An 18,838-nucleotide genomic window follows, 5' to 3' on the forward strand; every position below is an offset into this window, starting at 1 on the left:
CCCCAACACCTTTTCTTTTGTCTTCCTGATCTCTTTCCGGAAGCAGCAGTCTACCAGACCCACCAACGTCCTTTTGTCAGTGAATCAGGAACTTTTCGACCCCTGTTCCTAGTTCCTCCTTGGTCCGCAGAAGCATCGGAAGGCGTGACCCAGGCCCAGGGCACCTTAGCTGAGCGCCAGGGGTTGGCATCTTCTCTAGCATCTCTGAATATTGAAAGGCAAACCTAATACACCTGTAAGGAAGGAGACACACCACAAAGACGGTGAAGACTTATTTCCAGGATCCTCTAAAGGATAGGAAACATAGGATCTTACCTATGTTTTGCGAAGAAAGGAAACACAGAACTAAAGCGTCTTCAGTTCTGTTAGATGGGAAATATCTTTTATAAGTTAGCCAGAGGGAGGGGGTCTAGGTCAGGGGAGGAGTCAGCCGGTCCTTCCCAGATAGCAAAGGTCAGGCAGTCGCTAAATCCCTGCTTCTTAGGTTAATGCACGCGGGCATAACCTCGCTTCACCTCACCTGCTGATTTTAAATAAGGGACCATAAGAACTTGAAATACATATGGGGTGTCACCCAACAGTGAAGCTCGACTGCCAACGCGGAAAAAAAGCTCCCTTTCCCCTCCTGCTCCTGGCTCCGGAGCTGTGATCTACAGATGTATCTTCTGGCCCCGAGGCTTGCCAGTTAATGATTTGCCGCAGAAGGAGCCCGCGCGGCCAAGGCGCGAGCGGGACGCGAGCCTCCCGGGCCGAGCCGAGCCCCCGCCGGCCGCACAGGCGCCGCCTCCCGTCTTCCGGGACCCGGCACTTCGAGGGGTTCCGGGAGCCGCAGACCGCGGGCTCGCATGGAGGCCGCCTCGCCGGCGGGACCCGGCGGCCCGCAGCCGCACGCGCCGGGGGTGGTGGGCGCGTCCTTCAGCCTCCTGCGCCGCATCCGCGGCAAACTCTTCACCTGGTGAGCGGGGCGCGGGGCGGCGGGGCGCGGGGTGGTGGGGAACGCCTGGGCGCGCACGTGGCGGCGGCGCGCACCCGGGAGCTGGGTCGCGGGGCGCAGCTTGTGTTTCAGGGCAGTTACTCTTCACCGGCTTTATGAAGCGCTTGCTGGCCCTCCCTTGACTCCCTCTTAGAAATCGTGGGAATGTATTTCAGACGATTTGAGGGGAAATTCACTCTCTTGGCATTGTTAGGTCCATCCCCGGTGACCTCCAGGCGGGGAGGGCACCAAGTCCCCAGGGATGCTGTGAAGGAGGGGTGCCCCCCTCGGGGTTAGTAGGTAGGCGAACTTATATTCCTGGCGCTGGTGCCCACATTCCTCTGCTGTGGAGCCCGGCAGACTGCGCGGGTGACCCTCTGCTGAAAGCTGAGGTCACCCAAGTGAGAAATCTGGGTTGGGTTTTGTGTGCCTCCCCGAGGCAGCCCAGAACCTGCCTCCTTCCCAGGGCTGAGCAAGACGTAGCCAGCGGGTTTGGGGTCCAGGGAAGCCTGCTTATGTTGTCACTGTGCCCTGCGGAAGATAGAGAGAAATGTGCTCAAGGGATTGATTGGCAGAGACTCTGGGGCGCGGAAAGCATTTCCGTGGTTACTGGACGACTTGCATCCGGGAAATACAGATAACTCAGGATCTAAGTAATGAAGCCAGCGTTCACTGAGCATTCACTGTGTCAGTACTGTGCTTAGCAATGTGTATGGATAATATCGTTTAATCCTTACCATTTTATGAGATGGCACTGTTGTTATCCTTACTTTGCCAATGGAGAAACAAAGAAGGCTAAGCCGCTTCCCCAAAGCCACGCGGTGACCTGTAAGTGGTGGCGCCTGCCAGCCCCAGTCTAAACTGGCCTTAACTACTCCTGGCCATTGGCATCTCATGAAACAGGCGTTTGATTTTTTTTTTCACATATAACAAAGTGAATTTTCCGTTAAGGATAGTGAAAACTGTGTCTTGAAAAGTCATACCATTTTCAAAACTAGATCAATAATGGTGTATGTATTTTTGTCATGTAAATAGCTGTGTGTGTTTAAAGGGGAAAGCTGGCCCAAAATCACTTTGTATTACCCAGCTATATACAGCATGTCTGATAAATTTAGCCATAAGTTCTCAGCTGGGAGGCAGTGTAGTGTAATGTCTAAGTGTACAGACTCGACTCAAATCCTGTTTGGGCCACTTACCAGCTGGGGGACCTTGGGCAAGTCACTTAAGCTCTCTGTGTCCCAATTTTCTTATTTGTAGTATGGGGATAATAATAGAACCTACTTTGTTGGGATGTTAAGTGGCTGACTGTACAGAAGTGGCAGAGAGCCTGATTCATGGTACTAAGCACTGATTAGTTTATACCCACCATCAGCCCTGCATTCCTGGGTAATGGGAAGGTGTGTTGTTGCTTCAGGAGACAGCAACCCTGATGAGACAGATTGGTTTAGCAAGACATAACAAGGATTAGTAATATGTATATATATATTTCCTAATGTTCTAATATATTCAAAATCTGGTATGTTTTACCAGGAATATCTGATAGCTTCCTAGATAGGAGATTTTTTCTGTCTCTGAACACACTTTGGTGCCTCTCTTATGGATTTTTACTTTCTTCCCTGCGTGATAACTATTTATATGCATCTTACATTCCTGATGGATGAAGTCCTTAACAGCAGGAATCAAGTCTTTAAAATTTTTGTATTTCCTACAACCCACAATGAATAAATGAATGAATGAGGGACGCCTTAGGTTCTTGAGGCTTCCTTCCCATTCTGCCATACTCCCTATGCTCCCTACACTCTTCCCTTTATTGATCTTCATTCTGAGGCGTGTTGGGCTGGAGCTTTTTTTTTTTTGGTTGGCAGAGCTCTTTTGTTCCTTAAGATTTTCAGTCCTACCTCTGGCAACCATCCAATCACAAATTCTAAAAGAATTTAGATTTGCAGTTTCTCCTTGTCTAACCCAGCAAACAGAAAAATTCAGCTTCCCCGATATCCAGTACTCCTTATATTCAGTATTTGAAACTCTCAATATTGAAACTTATCCCCTAAATTTGAGTTTAGCTCCATGAATCCCTAACCATTAGGGGATGGAGAGAGGTCAGTGAGCAGATGTGGTATCACCAGATGGATTAGGATATAAAGGGATAGTTTGTGGCCACACAACTGTTTTCTACTCCTTTTACCAAAAGGGGGCGATAATACCTCTTTTGGCAACTGGGTAGTGAATAACAGGGGAAAAGTTTAGGGCCTTGAGCTGGTTCTGTTTTCATTATGAGAGGGATATATTCTAGGTAACACCAACTCCTGATACACCTGCCTTAGTAGTAGACAGACAATGTTTCTCTATGGTTAAGAATATCAGGTCACTCATTCAATAAAAACTTATTGAGGACCATGCCAGGCATTTATGGTAACGAGCGCTCTGTTTCCAAGTGGACTCTGCTTGTAATTTCAGCTTTGTCACTTATTGCTATCAACTCAAATGACAAATACTGTGATAGGAGGATATGGATTTCCAGGAATACCTGAGGATATTTATTTAATTGTATGTGTACTGTCTAGCAGATTATATCCTAACATATACTCTAATTCAAATATGAAAAAATGCATGTTTCTTATAATGACTATCAAGTTTATATCTAGCAAAAATTGTTAATTATTATTTCACATATTTATCCTTTTCCTGTCAAATAGATGGTGAACTTTTTGAGGGCATTGATTTTATCCCATTCTTTTTGTAGCACAGTCAGGACATGTATTCATTCATTCATTCGACAAACCTTAAGCATCTGTGATGTTCTAGGTTCTAGACTCGTCTCTGGGCTATTAAGATGGGTAGGATATAGTTCCTGTTCCCAGAGAACTCATAATCAAATTATAGTAAGAAGTTATGATAAGTACTGTAGAGGTGAGCTCAAAACACATTGTGGCATGAGGAGGCCAGAGATCAAGTCCACCAGCTTGAGTAGGGTTGGGGAGCTTGACAGAGAAGGTGATCAGGAATTTGAAGCATGAATAAGTTTTCCAGGTGGACTAGGTGAGGAAGGACAGTCCAGGCTTAGAGATGCCAGAGACTGTTTTGCTTAAGAAACTGCAAATAGCTTGGTTTGAGGGGGGCATGGTCTTGAGGAGGAATGCACAGTAGTAGCTGGCCAGTCTACATGTGTGCTCTCTGTTACTGTCTAGTAAAGGGCCTGGCCCTTTGGTGCTTCCTTTCTGTTTGGTTTCCTCATTTCAAAGGTTAAGGCCCAGAAACTTTTGAAGGAGTCATTTAGTGGTGTTTAACTGTACAGCCTTCATCTGTTCATTCAGCAGACATCTATTGAGCACTCACTGTGTGCACAGCACAGTCCTAAGCTGATGTGTAGCCCTCCTGAGAGGGATTGTTCTGTGGTGTTATTTAAGCAAAGATGTAGACTGAGGAACTTTTTGTGGCCTTTGCAAGTGGGGGATTAGGGAACTCTAGATCCTACCAGTCTCCAAAATATTTCCTCCCCTCCCCTTTTAATTTGTGAGATTTAATTAATATCTGCCACTTTTACTAGGCTTTAGGAGGTGAAGAATCCAATCTAGTTTTGGTCACTGTTGTATTCTCTGCCAAGTGTAGAGATTGACTAAATGAATCCTTAATTCCAAATAGGAATTTTATAATAGATTACATCTCTTAAAAAAAAAATTTTTTTTTTCTATTTGGCACTATATGTTTATGAGCCAGTCATGGTTTGTTCATCTACTCCATTGTTTCTCAGTCTCAGCCTTATTGACATCTTGGGTCAAATACCTCTTTGTTGTGGGGGCTGGCCTGTACACTGTAGGATGTAGCAGTATCCCTGGCCTCTACCCTCTAGATGCCAGTATAGTGCTCCCCCCAACCCCTTACCTCTGAGTTGTGACAATCAAAAATCTTCCAGACATTGTCAGATATTTCCCTGGGGACCAAATGACCCCTGGTTGAGAACCACTGATCTAGCCTGTTGTTTCTAACTACCTGCTGCAGAGTATTGTGTGGTTTCATGGTCCTTCTGTGATGGACACTCAGCTAGTTTCCAGCCCTCAGCCACAAGCAGCACTGTGATGAGCATTCTCATACATGTCCCGTTGTGAACTGGGGAAGAGTCAATGGCCAGGCCTGGCCAACTCCCTCCAGGTGACTTTAAGTAGAAGGGAGGGGAGGAGTCCCAGAGTGAAGAATCTTTGGGCGTTACAGAACCACTGTTGATTGCTGTTGTTTGACACCCCTCCATCAGGCTATATTCTATGACCTTGGCTTTATCATCAGCTGCTCTGGAAGAAGGAGGAGGCAGTCTCTCTAGGTTGTAGCCCATTAGTCCTAGGAGCTTGGAGGGAGGTGGGTGGAGGAATGGCTCCTGGCTAGAAAGCCCGAACCTCTTTAACTTCTCAACACTGCAGGAAGTTGTTAAAGGGATGGGCAGTAATGCCCTGTATAGGAGAGGTAAGGGTGGACTTTAAAAGCCTTCCACTTGAGCACTGGCTGTTTGCCCCAGGGTATAGTCCTCTCCCTCCCCCAGACCAGTTCTAGGAATAACCTTTGGGTTATTCGTACTTATCTCTGCTCCTTTCTCCAGGTTGGTTTGGAGGAATGTGGGGTGGCTGCCAGTGCTTATTTTACATCTTGACAGCTCTTACAGAACATTTTTGGAGTCCGCCTCCCCCTCCAATCCCTGTTGTCACTACTTCAGTTTAGGCCTTTATCATTACTTGGACTTTTGTCGTAGCTTCTTTCCATGCCTCCACCTATCCTAAGTCATCTCATTACACAGGAACCAGAGTAATGCCTAATAAAACCAAAGAGTACCAATAGCTGCCACCAAATGAGAATTTACCCCCATCAAGCCATCCTAGTAACATTTCATCAGTCCTTATAAAGTTTTTTTAGCCCCTTTGATGGCAGATAAGTAACTTGCCTGAGGGCACATGGCTTGTGAGAGGCAGAGCTGAAATAGTTTCGTCTGATTCCAAAGCAGACTGTTTTATGGTACTGGCCCAGAAATCTCCCTGCACCATATTTGGGCTGAAACCTTTTGGCTTCCTCCCGTCACCTGCACCAGTGGTTTGCAAATGGAGGGAACTCTTGGGGTTCCCTGGAGGTTATGGGGGCAAGTTGGAAAATAGAAGCTGGTGGGCTCCCGGGCTGGCTGCCGGCCCCCACCAGGTGTGTTGCTTTGCCTGTTTTATAGTTGGGCTTTTGTGCAAGATGTTTGAAGAAAGAGTTCTGCAGCTACAACAAGACTGAGAGTGCTGGTTACTGGGTGGAACTCAAGCTGTGGCTGTTGCTACCTCTTCTGGCTGTTGTCCCCTCCCCTCCCCACCCCCCCCACTTCCTCCTTGTCTTCTTTACCTGAACACAAGAATTATATTTTTAGTGGTTTTTAATCATGGTAAAATATATATAAAACATAAAATTTACCATTTTAACCATTTTTAAGTGTATAATTCAGTGATATTAAGTACATTTACAATGTTGTGCGACCATCACTGCTCTCCATTTCCAGAACTTGTTTATTATTCCAGACAGAAACTCTGAACCTGTTAAACACTAACTCCGCATCCCCCTGTCTCCCCTCAGCCCCTGGTCACCACTGTTCTACTATCTGTCTGTACAAATTTGACTCTTCTAGATCCCTTATTTTTTTTTTTTAATAAATTTATTTGTTTATTTTATTTGCTGTGTTGGGTCTTTTTTGCTGTGCGCGGGCTTTCTTTTTAGTTGCGGTGAGTGGGGGCTACTCTTTGTCGTGGTGCGCAGGCTCCTCACTGCCGTGGCTTCTCTTGTGGCGGAGCACAAGCTCTAGGCATGTGGGCTTCAGTAGTTGCAGCACATGGGCTCAATAGTTGTGGCTCACGGGCTCTAAAGCACAGGCTCAATAGTTGTGGTGCACGGGCTTAGTTGCTCCGCCGGCTGTGGGATCTTCCTGGAGCAGGGATTGAACCCGTGTCCCCTGCCTTGGCAGGCGGATTCTCAAGCACTGCGCCACCTAGGAAGCCCTAGATCCCTTATGTAAGTGGAATCCTGCAATATTTGTACTTCTGTGAGAACTCAAGGTACTTGACAAGAACTGTAAGGCCCTCTGTCCCTGGCCCACTGCCCTCCCCAGGCTCGGCTCCTAGAACGTCCATGTCTCACGGGGCAGCCCAGGAACACCAGCATGTTGCCTCTGTGTCCCTTGCTGGCACACGTCACCGCGTGCATCTTCATCTCTTACCTCCCTCCTTGAACGCTTTCCTGTGTGACCTCGTGGCAGCTTAAAGACTCTGTGTAGACAGCACCGGTCAGGCAGTCTTCTTCCCTGGCTCCTTGCTGTCTCTCTGCTGGGGGCCTTTCCTCCATGCCCTTCAGGTACCCGTTTCCTAACTCATTACATTTACCATATTGTGACAAAACTGGTAATGTTCATTAGCCACAGCTGTGGAAGAAGTGAATTGCCTCTCCAGGTTACTGCTTGTGTACATAAGTTTTGGTAAGTTTGTTAAAAAGTTATAAAACTTCTCTATATTATTATTTACTGAGGAACATCAGAAAAAATGAATCATTTCACGCAGGTGAATTTTCCAGATAACTTACGACTCACTCTTGTAAAGTATTAAACTTTACTTTTAAACCCAATTAAGATGGCACTATTGGTGTAATGGATTACTCACTTCTGCCAATTAATTTATTCATAGTTTTGGGCAACAGTTCTCAACATTTAATTGGTTTGTAACAAACGACTTTCTAGGGCAGGCCAACCTGTTGGATTACGTAGGAGGTCCATTTGCTACGAATCCTAGAGATTTTACCAAGGAAAAAACCCAGTATTTAGAAGGCTTCATGGTATATTTAAAACATTTAAAACAGATATATGAGACTACTTGCCTTTTAATAAACACAGTGCATTCACCGTGTCAGTTTTTCTTAATGATTCAGGGTCACTGCTGTGGTGCTCACGGTCATTAAAATTATTCTGCTGAGTGGTCGTGACAGACTCAGGGGCCAGTAAAGTTAATTTTTTGTCTTATTTTTTTCTGACTTTTTTCTCACAGTTGTCACACATGATTTTTTTCTGTATGACTGAGCATGTCATTCCTTCTAAATTATGACTTCTAGCCTATTAACCCTGTAGAAACCAGGTAACCTAGTTTCTTAGAATTGCTCGTAGTGAAAGTATAAATAGTCCATGTATAAAGATTTAAATGGTTTTTATTTTGATAAATTATAAAAACTTCAAGTCCACAGATTTTGGGACTTTTTTTAGATGGTGACAGGAGTCTATGTTGATTAAAGTCATCAGATAAGTAACGTGTCACAAAAACTTGATTATTTATGCTGATAACGCAGAGAAAGATTCCATGAAAAACCACCTTTGAGTCCCAACTTCCTTCTTTCTCTTTCTTTCTGTCTGTCTTTCTTTCTTTCTTTTTCTTTCTTTCTCTTTCTTTCCCTTCCTTCCTTCCTTCCTTTCTGTTTGTTTCTGGCTGCATTGAGTCTCCCTTGCTGTGTGCAGGCTTTTCTCTAGTTGCGGCGAGCGGGGCTCCTCTTCGTTGTGGTGTGCCGCTTCTTGTTGTGGTGGCTTCTCTTGTTGTGGAGCATGGGCTCTGGTTGTGTGGGCTTCAGTAGTTGCAGCACATGGGCTCAGTAGTTGTGGCACACGGGCTTAGTTGCTTGGAGGCATGTGGGATCTACCTGGACCAGGAACTGAACCTGTGTCCCCTGCATTGGCAGGTGAATTCCTAACCACTGTGCCACCAGGGAAGCCCCCCAAACTTATTTCTAGTCATTTCTTGGAAACCAGAGTATTTAAGGAATGTATTAACTTAGTTTCTTCAGTCCAACAAATCCTACTGAGTGCTTGAGGCTAGTGTTATTGTGCTGTGATTTAGAGCTTCCCAGAGCAGTACTGCATAAAAGAGTTTCGGAGAATATTTCTTGAGCTTTTCACTGTGGTATCAAGCCAGAGATAAAAATAATAATAAAAGCCAATCCTTGTTGAGTAAAGTCTACTTGGTATACCTGGAGCAACCTCACCATTGCAGGATCTCGTGTGGGCTGACTCATGTGACCCTTACAGTAATACTCTGCAGTGAGTATTACACCATAACCCAGCCTGTTGGACACATTTGGAAGCTGAGGCACTGAGAGGTTAAATCTTATTCCCTAACAGGATTGTTCACACAGTAGTAAGGAAAGCAGCCAGGTTTCAGCTCCTCCCCTAAGTCAGTCTGGCCCCAGAGCCTGTGCTACTAACCAGGGTGGTGATCCTGCTTCCTATGAGTTGGGCACCAAACAGAAAAAACAGGCCTTGGACAATTTACCCTCTGGGGTTTTTGCTCTGGGCTATTTGTATCCCTTTGGGGTGCCAGAGAGTATACAAAGTCACAGAACAAATATAAGGCTCTTTCTGGAGCATCATTTATTTTTTAGATTCCAGTTGCACAGAAGTGTATTAATCATAATCCCTGGCTCATGACACCCTTTCATTGTTGGCCCATGAATAAGTTAATTTTTTGTGTGTGCTATAAGTTCCTGTCTACCTGCTCCCCAGCCCTAAAACTGGTATTGTGCTGGTAATTTTCACCTACCTATTTATTGGTCATCCCCTCTTTCATATCCCTTCTTCCCCAGCCAGAGATAATCACCACCCTGGATCCTTCTTTCGCCATTTCCTTGCTCTCATTTTGATATAGTTTTGTGCCTTTATGTATTTCTAAAAAATTATTTATTATTATTATTTTACTTTTTAACAAGGTATGCTATAGATAATGCGTTGGGATTTATTTACCCCCCGTACATCACATTGCTAAGTTTGATCCATATTGTTGTGAGATGCTGCAAGACACTCCCCTTTGCATTGTGTAATATCCTTTCCTGTGAGTGAACCACACTTGATTTCCTCATTCTGCTGATGGGCATTTGGGCTTTTTCCTCTTTTTTTTTTTTTTCAATAGTGAACAGGACTTCTAGGAACATTCTTGTAGATGTCTCCTATTGATCACTTGTAAGAGCTTCTTTTATATACACACATGGACATATACATACGTCTAGGAGAGGAATGGCTGGATTATAGGGTATGTGATTGTTCAACTTTATAAAATAATGCCAAACTTTTTCCAATTTACACTCCCATCAGTTGGGTGTGAGAAATCCTGTGAAACAGATGTCCTTTCTAACACTTGATATTATCAGACTTTGAAATTTTTGACAGTCAGATGAATGTAAAAGGGTATCTCCTAATCTGTATATTCCTGATCACTACTGAAGCTGGGTCTCTGTGTGTGTTTATTGGCCTTATTTTTTTCCACTTTCGAGAAATACGCATATTTTCTGTGAAACACCCATCTTTTGCCATTACTTTTGTATTAAATGGTGTCTCTATGCACAATGCAATTTATTTAGATTTTAAAGATACCACCTGAGAGTTGAAAAAATTGGGGCTTGTATCAGGTTCTGCACTCGTGCTCATTTACTTCTGCTTGACTAATAGTGGCGGTTCAGTTGAAAAGGTTGAGAGTAGTTGAGAGCTGGCAGGCGTAAAGTAGGAGCAAATGAAGCAGATTAAGGAGGGGAATGAGTTTTTCTGGTTTGAGGCCTGCGGAGTGTTGAAAGACTGACATGACTCACAGGAAATCTCCCTTACACCTCCATTTCCTGCCCACACCCAGTCCTCAGGAATTTTCTAATTCAGGCTTAGACTCCTGTTTTCTTTTGGAGCCTGGTTGGTGTTCTAATAGTGTATTAATTTGATTGTTAGCAGAGAAATGCAGCTCACCACTGTTGTAGGTAAAACAGAGGTTTTATGACTCCACAGAATTCAAGGAGGGTTAAAGTGCGAAACCACAGAGAGCAGAGAGGCAGCTGGAGGCGGGAACCCAAGCCACAGTGGATTCTCTGCTGTCTCTTTATTTGTGCTTTGCTGTTGCTGTTAATTTCATTCTTCTAACTGCAGACCAGTTGATTATCTTCATTTGAGGATTATAGTTTATAGTTTAAACCACACAAAAATGGACAAAAAAACAAAACCGTCAAGTTTTGAAATCTGTATTTTTGTTTTGATAACCCACAAGAGAATGTAGGTTTAGATTTTCCAATGGTTAAAAAAAAAGTTCTTCAAAAGTTGCTATTCAGCCTCAGCCTCAATGGGCAGGCAGTATTAGGAATTCAAAATGTTATGGGTCACGGCTTCTTGGCTGTGCATTGAGAACAGGGTTAGTCTGTTTTCTATACTGCCTTTGCCAGACTTGGCTGGGTAGGGAGAGGGTTGTACATCTGTCACAGGGTCATAAACTGTAGTCATCTAGACTCTTGAAACAGCAGTGCACCCATTACCCAATACTAATCCCGTCCTTCTGAATCTCCCCGTCTCCATCCCTTCACCCAACGGTGTCAGCCCTCCTGGAGCTCCTGTTCCCAGCCTTTGGAGGGTGTTCACATTGGTGCCCCTCTTAGAATTCTCACAGAGGTGTCTGGGGAAAGGGAGAGCCCTAGAGGTAGAGGTCACATCCTCTACATACTGCCCACAGTTTAGTGCTGTCCCCTACCCCCTTGTAGGCTGTAGAACTCAAGTTTCTCTGACCTGTGACCAAAGAGAACAGGTGGGTTGAATGTGTGTTTCAAGACTTTTTCATTTCAGCCAATCAAAAATTGGAGGACAGACAGAGGATATCATAAATAGATTTTATGTCCTCTTTGTTATTGTAATTAGAACACCCCTTATTAAAATAATTAATCATAGAACATATAATCAGATGGGTGTGTTAATGCCCATTGTTAGAGATGCAGGGTAATTTGTATCAATTGGTCTCTGCATGGATTGTAATCCTCAATATTGTATATTTTATTTTTGTTCTTATCAGGGAGGTGGTGTGTAGGATGGGAAAATACAAACTGAACAGCTAAAACTCAATTTTTTCACCTCTACAGGTGTACTTGTAATCTCTTTCTCATAAAAGTCTTTGTGAGATTTAAGTGAAACAGTATATTTAAGCACTCAGTCTGGCACCTGACACACAGTTATTTTTATTAAGCCGCCTCGCTTTTGTTAGGATAATAATAAAGGTTTTTTGAGCCCTAATAAATGCAAGTAGTATCCTCTCTGCCCTCAGTTTTGGTTACACATGGTCAACTGAAGTCTGAAAATATTAAATGGAAAATTCCAGAAATAGACAATTCATTTAGAACTATTGTGTGGCGCTCTGAGTAGCATGATGAAATCCTGTGTCGTCTGCTCCATCCCTCCTGGGACTTGAATCATCCCTTTGCCCCGTGTGTCCTGCCCAGTCGTCAGTTGTAGCATCTTGGTTCTCAGATCAGCTGTTCTTGTGTTCAAGTTACCATTATTTTACTTAACAGTGCCTCCCAAATGTAAGAGTAGTGACGTTGGCAATTTGGATACACCACAGAGAAGCTATAAACTGCTTTCTTTAATTGAAAAGGTGGAAGTTATCTACTTAATAAGGGAAAAAAAATTGTCTGCTGAGGTTGCTAAGATGTGCGTTAAGAATGAATCTTTTATCTGTGAAATTGGGAAGAAGGGAAAAGAAATGTGTGCTAGTGTTGCTGTCGCACCTCAAACTGTAAAAGTTACAGCCACAGTGTGTGATACATGCTTAGTTAAGATGGAAAAGGCATTAAATTTGCAGCATAAGATGTGCTGAGAGAGAGATCACATTCACGGAACATTTATTACAGTATACTGTTATAATTGCGCTATTTTATTATTAGTTACTGTTGCTAATCTCTTACCTCATTTATAAATTAAACTTTATTATAGGTATGTATGTATAGGAAAAAAACACAGCATCTGTAGGGTTCAGTGTTACCCATGTTTTCAGGCTCCCACTGGAGTGCTTGGAATGTATCCCCCATGGATAAAGGGGAGGGGTTCCTGTACTTCCAGTATAACAGTGATTATGAGCCACGCTGCTTGTCTGCTCTCCAGGTCCTACCATTTACTAGCTGTGTGATACTGGGCAAGTTGCCTAATGTCTTATGCCTCAGTTTCTTTATCTATACATAGCAATAAAAGTAGTACCTACCTTATAGGCTTGTTGGGAGGATTAAGTGAATTAGGATTATGAAATAGTGAAATTGTTAGAATAGTGCTTGGTACCTAGTGTGCACTCAAGCAGTGTCAGATACTGCTATTATTGCTACTGTAACAGTAACGATAGTAACAGTAAGTAAGGATGGTGACAACCATAACAGTGCGGGAGCTGGATACTGTGTGGATGTGTATCTAAGGGGCAGGCACAAAAGTATGCACGGCACAATTTCTGCATTAATGATCTAGGAAAACAAATACAACAGGCATATACAGCACTGCAGACAGAATGTAGAAAAGAGAAAGGAGGGTTGCAGTGCAAATGCTGTAGGAACTGAGAGATCATCATTCTGGAACTTGGCACCCTTCTTACTCTCTTTTTTCCCACAATTATTTCATTTTCTTAGCAAAATGGAAAGAACACAGGCTTTAGAATCTTATTTGAATTTTAATCTAGTGTCACTATTTATTTGTCCTATCAACTTGGTTAAAAGACTTTAAACTTTGGCAAAATGATATCCACATTTTAGGTTTGTATGAAAATTCAGTAAGTTAATATACATAAAAGCTGAGTACAGTGACTGGCACTTGTCTCCCTTTTATTCTATAGAGGGTGAGTATTAATATGTTTCTCCTGTATTCTTGACTATCTAAGGGTCACGCAGGACGTAATATGTGAGAGGAAATCATGGGATTTCCAATTTTTACTTTTGTTGGTTTGCATGAAACTAGTTCAGTAGTTTCTAACTTGATGGCATGGTTTCATTTTCTTCCCAGCAAACAATGAAAGTGTTTTAAGCCAGGGTGGCTCCTGATCAACTTTGTTTGCAGTTACTTAATAGGCTTTTTATTTGATGTGATTATCTTGTTACTAAAGCCATTCATTGGGATGAATGGAAATAGTTAAATAACATTATGATTGAAGTATTATTTTAAGTGTCATGTGCAACTAAGTTGACTTGGTGCATTAGTTTTCTGTTGCTGTCATAATAAATTATTGCAGATCTAGTGATTGAAAACAACACAGATTTATTATTTTACAGTTCCTTAGGGCAGAAATCTGACACAGGCCTCACTGGGCCGAAAGCAAGGTATCAGCAGGACTGTGTTCTTTTCTGGAGGCTCTAGGGGGAGTGGATTTCCTTGCCTTTTTCTGTTTCTAGAGGATACCTGCACTCCTTGGCTTCTGGCCCCTTCTCCCATCTTCAAAGCCAGCAACTTTGCATCTCTCTGACTCTTCTGTAGTCGTACCTCCCTCAACCACAGATGGGAAAGTTTCTTCCCTTTAAGGACTCATCTCAGTGTCTTAACCATAATCACATCTGCAAAGTCCCTTTTGCCATGTAAAAGGAAAAAACTGTTTTCCTAAACTCAATACTTCTGACAACAAATGTTGGGGGCGGGGAAGTTTTTTCTCACATCAACCAATTCAACTCTCCAGACACAAATTGTGTGTGCTCCAGTTTAGTTATGACACTATTTGGAGTTAGAGCAGGCCCCGCAGGTTAAGGACTCAGTCCCTCCCACAAGCCCCCCCACCAGCCTCCCATTTCAGACACCAGTCAGGAGTCCTAGGTTATCACCTTGTACTTCTGATCAACCAGCTATAAATCAGAGGATCCCATAACTTCCTCCTCAGGTTTGCTAGAGCGGCTCACAGAACACAGGAAAAGATTACTTATTAGATTGCCAGTTTATTATAAAAAGATACAGCTCAGGAAAAGTGAGGCAGAAGAGATGCACAGGGCATGGAGGAGGGGTGTGGAGCCTCCATGCCCCTCCAGATACATCTCCCTCCTAGCACCTCAGTATGTTCACCAGCCTGGAAGACCTCTGAATACCTTGGTTAGGGTTTTTATGAATGCTTCTTCATGTAGGCACGAGTGATTAACTCAACCTCCAGCCCCTCTCCGCACCCATCCTTAGGGGCTTTCTTAAAGTCATGTTATTAACATAAACTCTGCTGTGGTTGAAAAGGGCCTGTTATGAACGGCAATAGATGATTCTTTCACCTTTATCACTCTGGAGCTATTTCAGGAACTGGGGACCAAAAACCAAACAAACAAAAGTGCTCCTTTCATTCTTATTTAGAAAATTACAAGGGTTTTAGGATATGGCCAGAAACCAAGACTAAAATATGTATTTCTTTCTTTTTTTTTTTTTGAAACTGAATTCTTTTTTATTTTTAAGTTAATTTGCTGCATTGGGTCTTCGTTGCTGCACACGGGCTTTCTCTAGTTGCTGTGAGCAGGGGCTACTCTTCATTGTGGTGCTTGGGCTTCTCACTGCGGTGACTTCTCTTATTGTAGAGCATGGGCTCCAGGTGCATGGGCTTCAGTAGTTGCGGCACGTGGGCTCAACAGTTGCGGCTTGTGGTCTCAAGAGCACAGGCTCAGTAGTTGTGGCACACGGGCTTAGTTGCTCCATGGCATGTGGGATCTTCCTGGCCCAGGGATTGAATCCGTGTCCCCAGCATTGGCAGGCAGATTCTTAACAACTGTGCCACCAGGGAGGTCCTAAAATATGTATTTCTTATGTCATAATATCACAGCATGTAAGGTGAACTATTCACAGGTTCCAGGGTACTAGGTCATGGACATTTTTGGGAGACATTCTGCCTACTACATTTGGTGACAGAGCCTAAAATTGGTTCCAGTAAAAAAAAAAAAGCTTTAGAGCATAAAGGCCACCTGGATGCTGGTAAAAATGTAAGCAATAATTCAAGTGTCCAGGAAACCTTTTCTCAGCTCATCTAACCTACACCTTTTGCACATGGTCAGTGTTTGAATTACTCAACCAAGAATTGGTACTCTTTTCAGGTTGTAACACAGGTTTGAAAGAGATTTGGTAGCTGCTGATTTCTTTGGATGAGCTGCATCTAGGCTCCAGGCACCCTGGAGAATTCACAATACTGTGAATTTTAAGCAGATAGGGTAGGGGGTCCCTGGAGAAAGAGAACCAGGCGTGGCTTTCTTGACAGTAGAGAAAGGCCTAAGCCATTTTGTGATCTAAGCCTGGCCACACTGCCCTTGAACAGGTCTCAGTAATTAGTGATCTTAAGGGAAGAAAAGAACAAACGAGTTTTTAGGCAAGAAAAGTAAAAGTAGCAAAGAATAAATCGGTTATAAAGACTCCCAGTTCTGTTTCATTGGTAAAGGTAGCCTGAAGCACAGTCCTGGGCTGTTTTGCAAAACTGAACCCCAACCCCCTGCCCCGGGCAGTGCTCAACCATCAGATCAACTGGAATCTAAGGAATGATGATGTTGACCTTTTCTGACCCTCATTGAGATTTCAGTCAACTAAAGCTTGGACTCTCAACCTTTGTCCCAATTCTGTGCTGAATTCTTCTCTGCTCAGTGCCTTCATGAATATGCATATGCCCTTAGCTGCAGAATTCCCCAGTTTTGCTGTTGGGGAGACACTGCTTGGGGAAGATGCCTGCTGTTCTTGCTGCAGGTCATAAATCCTTCCTTCTCCCACTCTCTGGCTTGGCTGTGTCTTTTGGCTCAGCACCTACGAAGAAGCGAACCAAGTGTTCAGGTAACAGGACAGCAGTTTCTATTCCTTTCTGTTAACCTGAACAACTTGACTTCATTCTTTGTGTCAGATGAAACATTACTTCATGAGGAAAGCCTTGCGTGAAGTCTCAAATTAGGTTAGGTCCCATCCCAAATGTTTCTTTACTGTTTTTCTTCCCTGCTGTATTGTGAATTTCATGAAGGCAGGCTCTCTATTATTTTTCTATATTCCCAGAGCCTGATATAGTGTCAGGAACTAAAAAAATGTTTGCTGAATTGAAAAGGGTACCATTAAAAAGATGGTTATAAAGGTCACTGTGAGTTACTGCAATTGCCTCCTGGTTGGACTATTTCTACTAAGCAGTCTCTAGGTAGGAGTGGTGTACTGCTGCAAATGCTACCCGTCTCCTGAAAAAAGACACAGGTATAATCTTGGTTGCATCATCCCTGAGATAGATCAGCTCCCTCGAACAAGCTGCAGCTTTCTACTCCATAGGTGCAGTTACCTTCAAATACCTCAGGTGGTTATTTTCTCTCTCCACACTTCTCTATTTGTGTGAGGAGGGTGTGTGTGTGTGTGTGTGTGTGTGTGTGTGTGTGTGTGTGTGTGATTCTGCTTAACTCTAATTTTTCAGAGGACTTGATATTGGTAGCCTTCTCTTTATTGGCTGTGGGATGACACTGTGATGATTAAAGTTGGCAGGTATTGCAGAAGGTTGTATACTTCAGTAGTGTGCACAGTATTTATTAAATTGCTTGGTGTGTATTAGGATATATTTACACACAAAATTCCAAGTAAAATGTAAAATAATTATAATTCTATAATAACTGAATTAATTCTATGCAAACCAAGTCTGCAGTTATTATGGAATATTTTATCTATTATAAAAATATATGGGAAATATATTAAAGTTATATTCAAATGATCAGATAAGAAGTCAGGCATTTATAGAAAGAGATGGCATTAGAATTATCCAACCTGTATTTTTAAAAATTTTTTTAAATTAATTAATTAATTAATTGGCTGCATTGGGTCTTCACTGCTACACACGGGCCTTCTCTAGTTGTGGCAAGAGGGGGCTACTCTTTGTTGTGGTGCACAGGCTTCTCATTGCGGTGGCTTCTCCTTTTGTGGAGCACGGGCTCTAGGCACACAGGCTTCAGTAGTTGCGGCACATGGGCTCAACAGTTGTGGCTTACGGGGTCTAGAGCGCAGGCTCAATAGTTGTGGTGCACAGGCTTAGTTGCTCTGTGGCATGTGGGATCTTCCTGGAGCAGGGATCAAACCCGTGTCCCCTGCATTGGCAGGCGGATTCTTAACCACTGCTCCACCTACAGCCTATATTTTTGCAGCCTCATCCATTTTCATCAAATATTTCATTAGAGAAAAAAAAGAAGAGATGAATCCTCTACTTTGAAGTTATTTTAACAGAATCATGTAGGAGGGAACATAGTGGGCTAGCAGAAGCACTCTACTTAGTGTTGGGGTTTGTATTTTGTACCTAATTCTGCCACTTTTGAACATCAGATAGGTGACCCATTTCACCTTTCAGCCTCAGTTTCTTTGTCTTTAATTCCACAGCACTGTCAAATGGATCAAAAATCAAAGAGGGTAGAGAAAAGTTTTTGTAAATTGTAAGGCACTATAAAAAACATAAAGGTATTCTGATGGGGTCCATTAGCAGGAATGTAATAAATAAGTAATACTTGATGATGCTGGGTGTCCCACTGGCGAGTCCAGGGAGCTTTAAGTCAGCAGTTTGGAAATCTTGAATTGTCAGCTGAGAATCGCAGGTCATAGGAGGTTGGGGGAGAAACAGGTGAGCTGTGAATCTGTATTAGCACCAGGATTCAAAATGAGGAGTCAAAGAAGTCTTCTAATGTTATGTTCTCTTCTGGTCCCTTCACTTTACAGGTTTTTAAAGGAAGAAAACAGATTTTTAAAAATAGATTTCTTATTGTTAGAGAACTTGCTATGTACAAATTGAATAAAGAAGAAAACAACAAAAGTCCTATAATCCCACCCAAATTCTACATTAATTTTAAGGCTCAATCAGGCAGTTTGATCCGTCGACCAACCTGGTCATTGGTTTCTTACCTCTTTCACTAGTATCCTTTGGCTCTAGGCCCTCTCTTGTTTCTGCAGTTAGAATAGAATGAGAGTTTCAGGAATTAGAAGAGTTGTTTAAGGCCCAGAGGTTGAAGTTCATTTTGGTTGAAAACATCCTGAGTTACAACTAAAGTGACTGCATGTAATTCAGTGGGCTACTTGCTGGGTCTAGACCCACCCTAAGTCTGCTCTTCTCTGAA

At 43.1% G+C, this 18,838-nt stretch overlaps 1 protein-coding gene across 4 annotated transcripts in view; it reads left to right on the top strand.

Annotated features, from left to right (window-relative positions):
• Positions 1-773: 773 nt before the first annotated feature.
• The window catches only part of SLC35F2 (solute carrier family 35 member F2), a 50,728-nt gene continuing 32,663 nt past the window's right edge, over positions 774-18,838 (top strand). For 2 of the 4 annotated variants that reach the window (XM_057695783.1, XM_057695785.1), the window contains exon 1: positions 776-955. In XM_057695783.1, the coding sequence (XP_057551766.1) occupies positions 846-955 (110 nt within the window). In that variant the 5' untranslated portion in view covers positions 776-845. Of the gene's footprint in view, positions 956-18,838 lie in introns of all 4 variants that reach the window. The other 2 variants (XM_057695786.1, XM_057695784.1) reach the window with 2 other exon arrangements.

Source organism: Hippopotamus amphibius, chromosome 9 (genome assembly GCF_030028045.1).
Source record: "Hippopotamus amphibius kiboko isolate mHipAmp2 chromosome 9, mHipAmp2.hap2, whole genome shotgun sequence".
Taxonomy (NCBI): Eukaryota; Metazoa; Chordata; class Mammalia; order Artiodactyla; family Hippopotamidae; genus Hippopotamus; species Hippopotamus amphibius.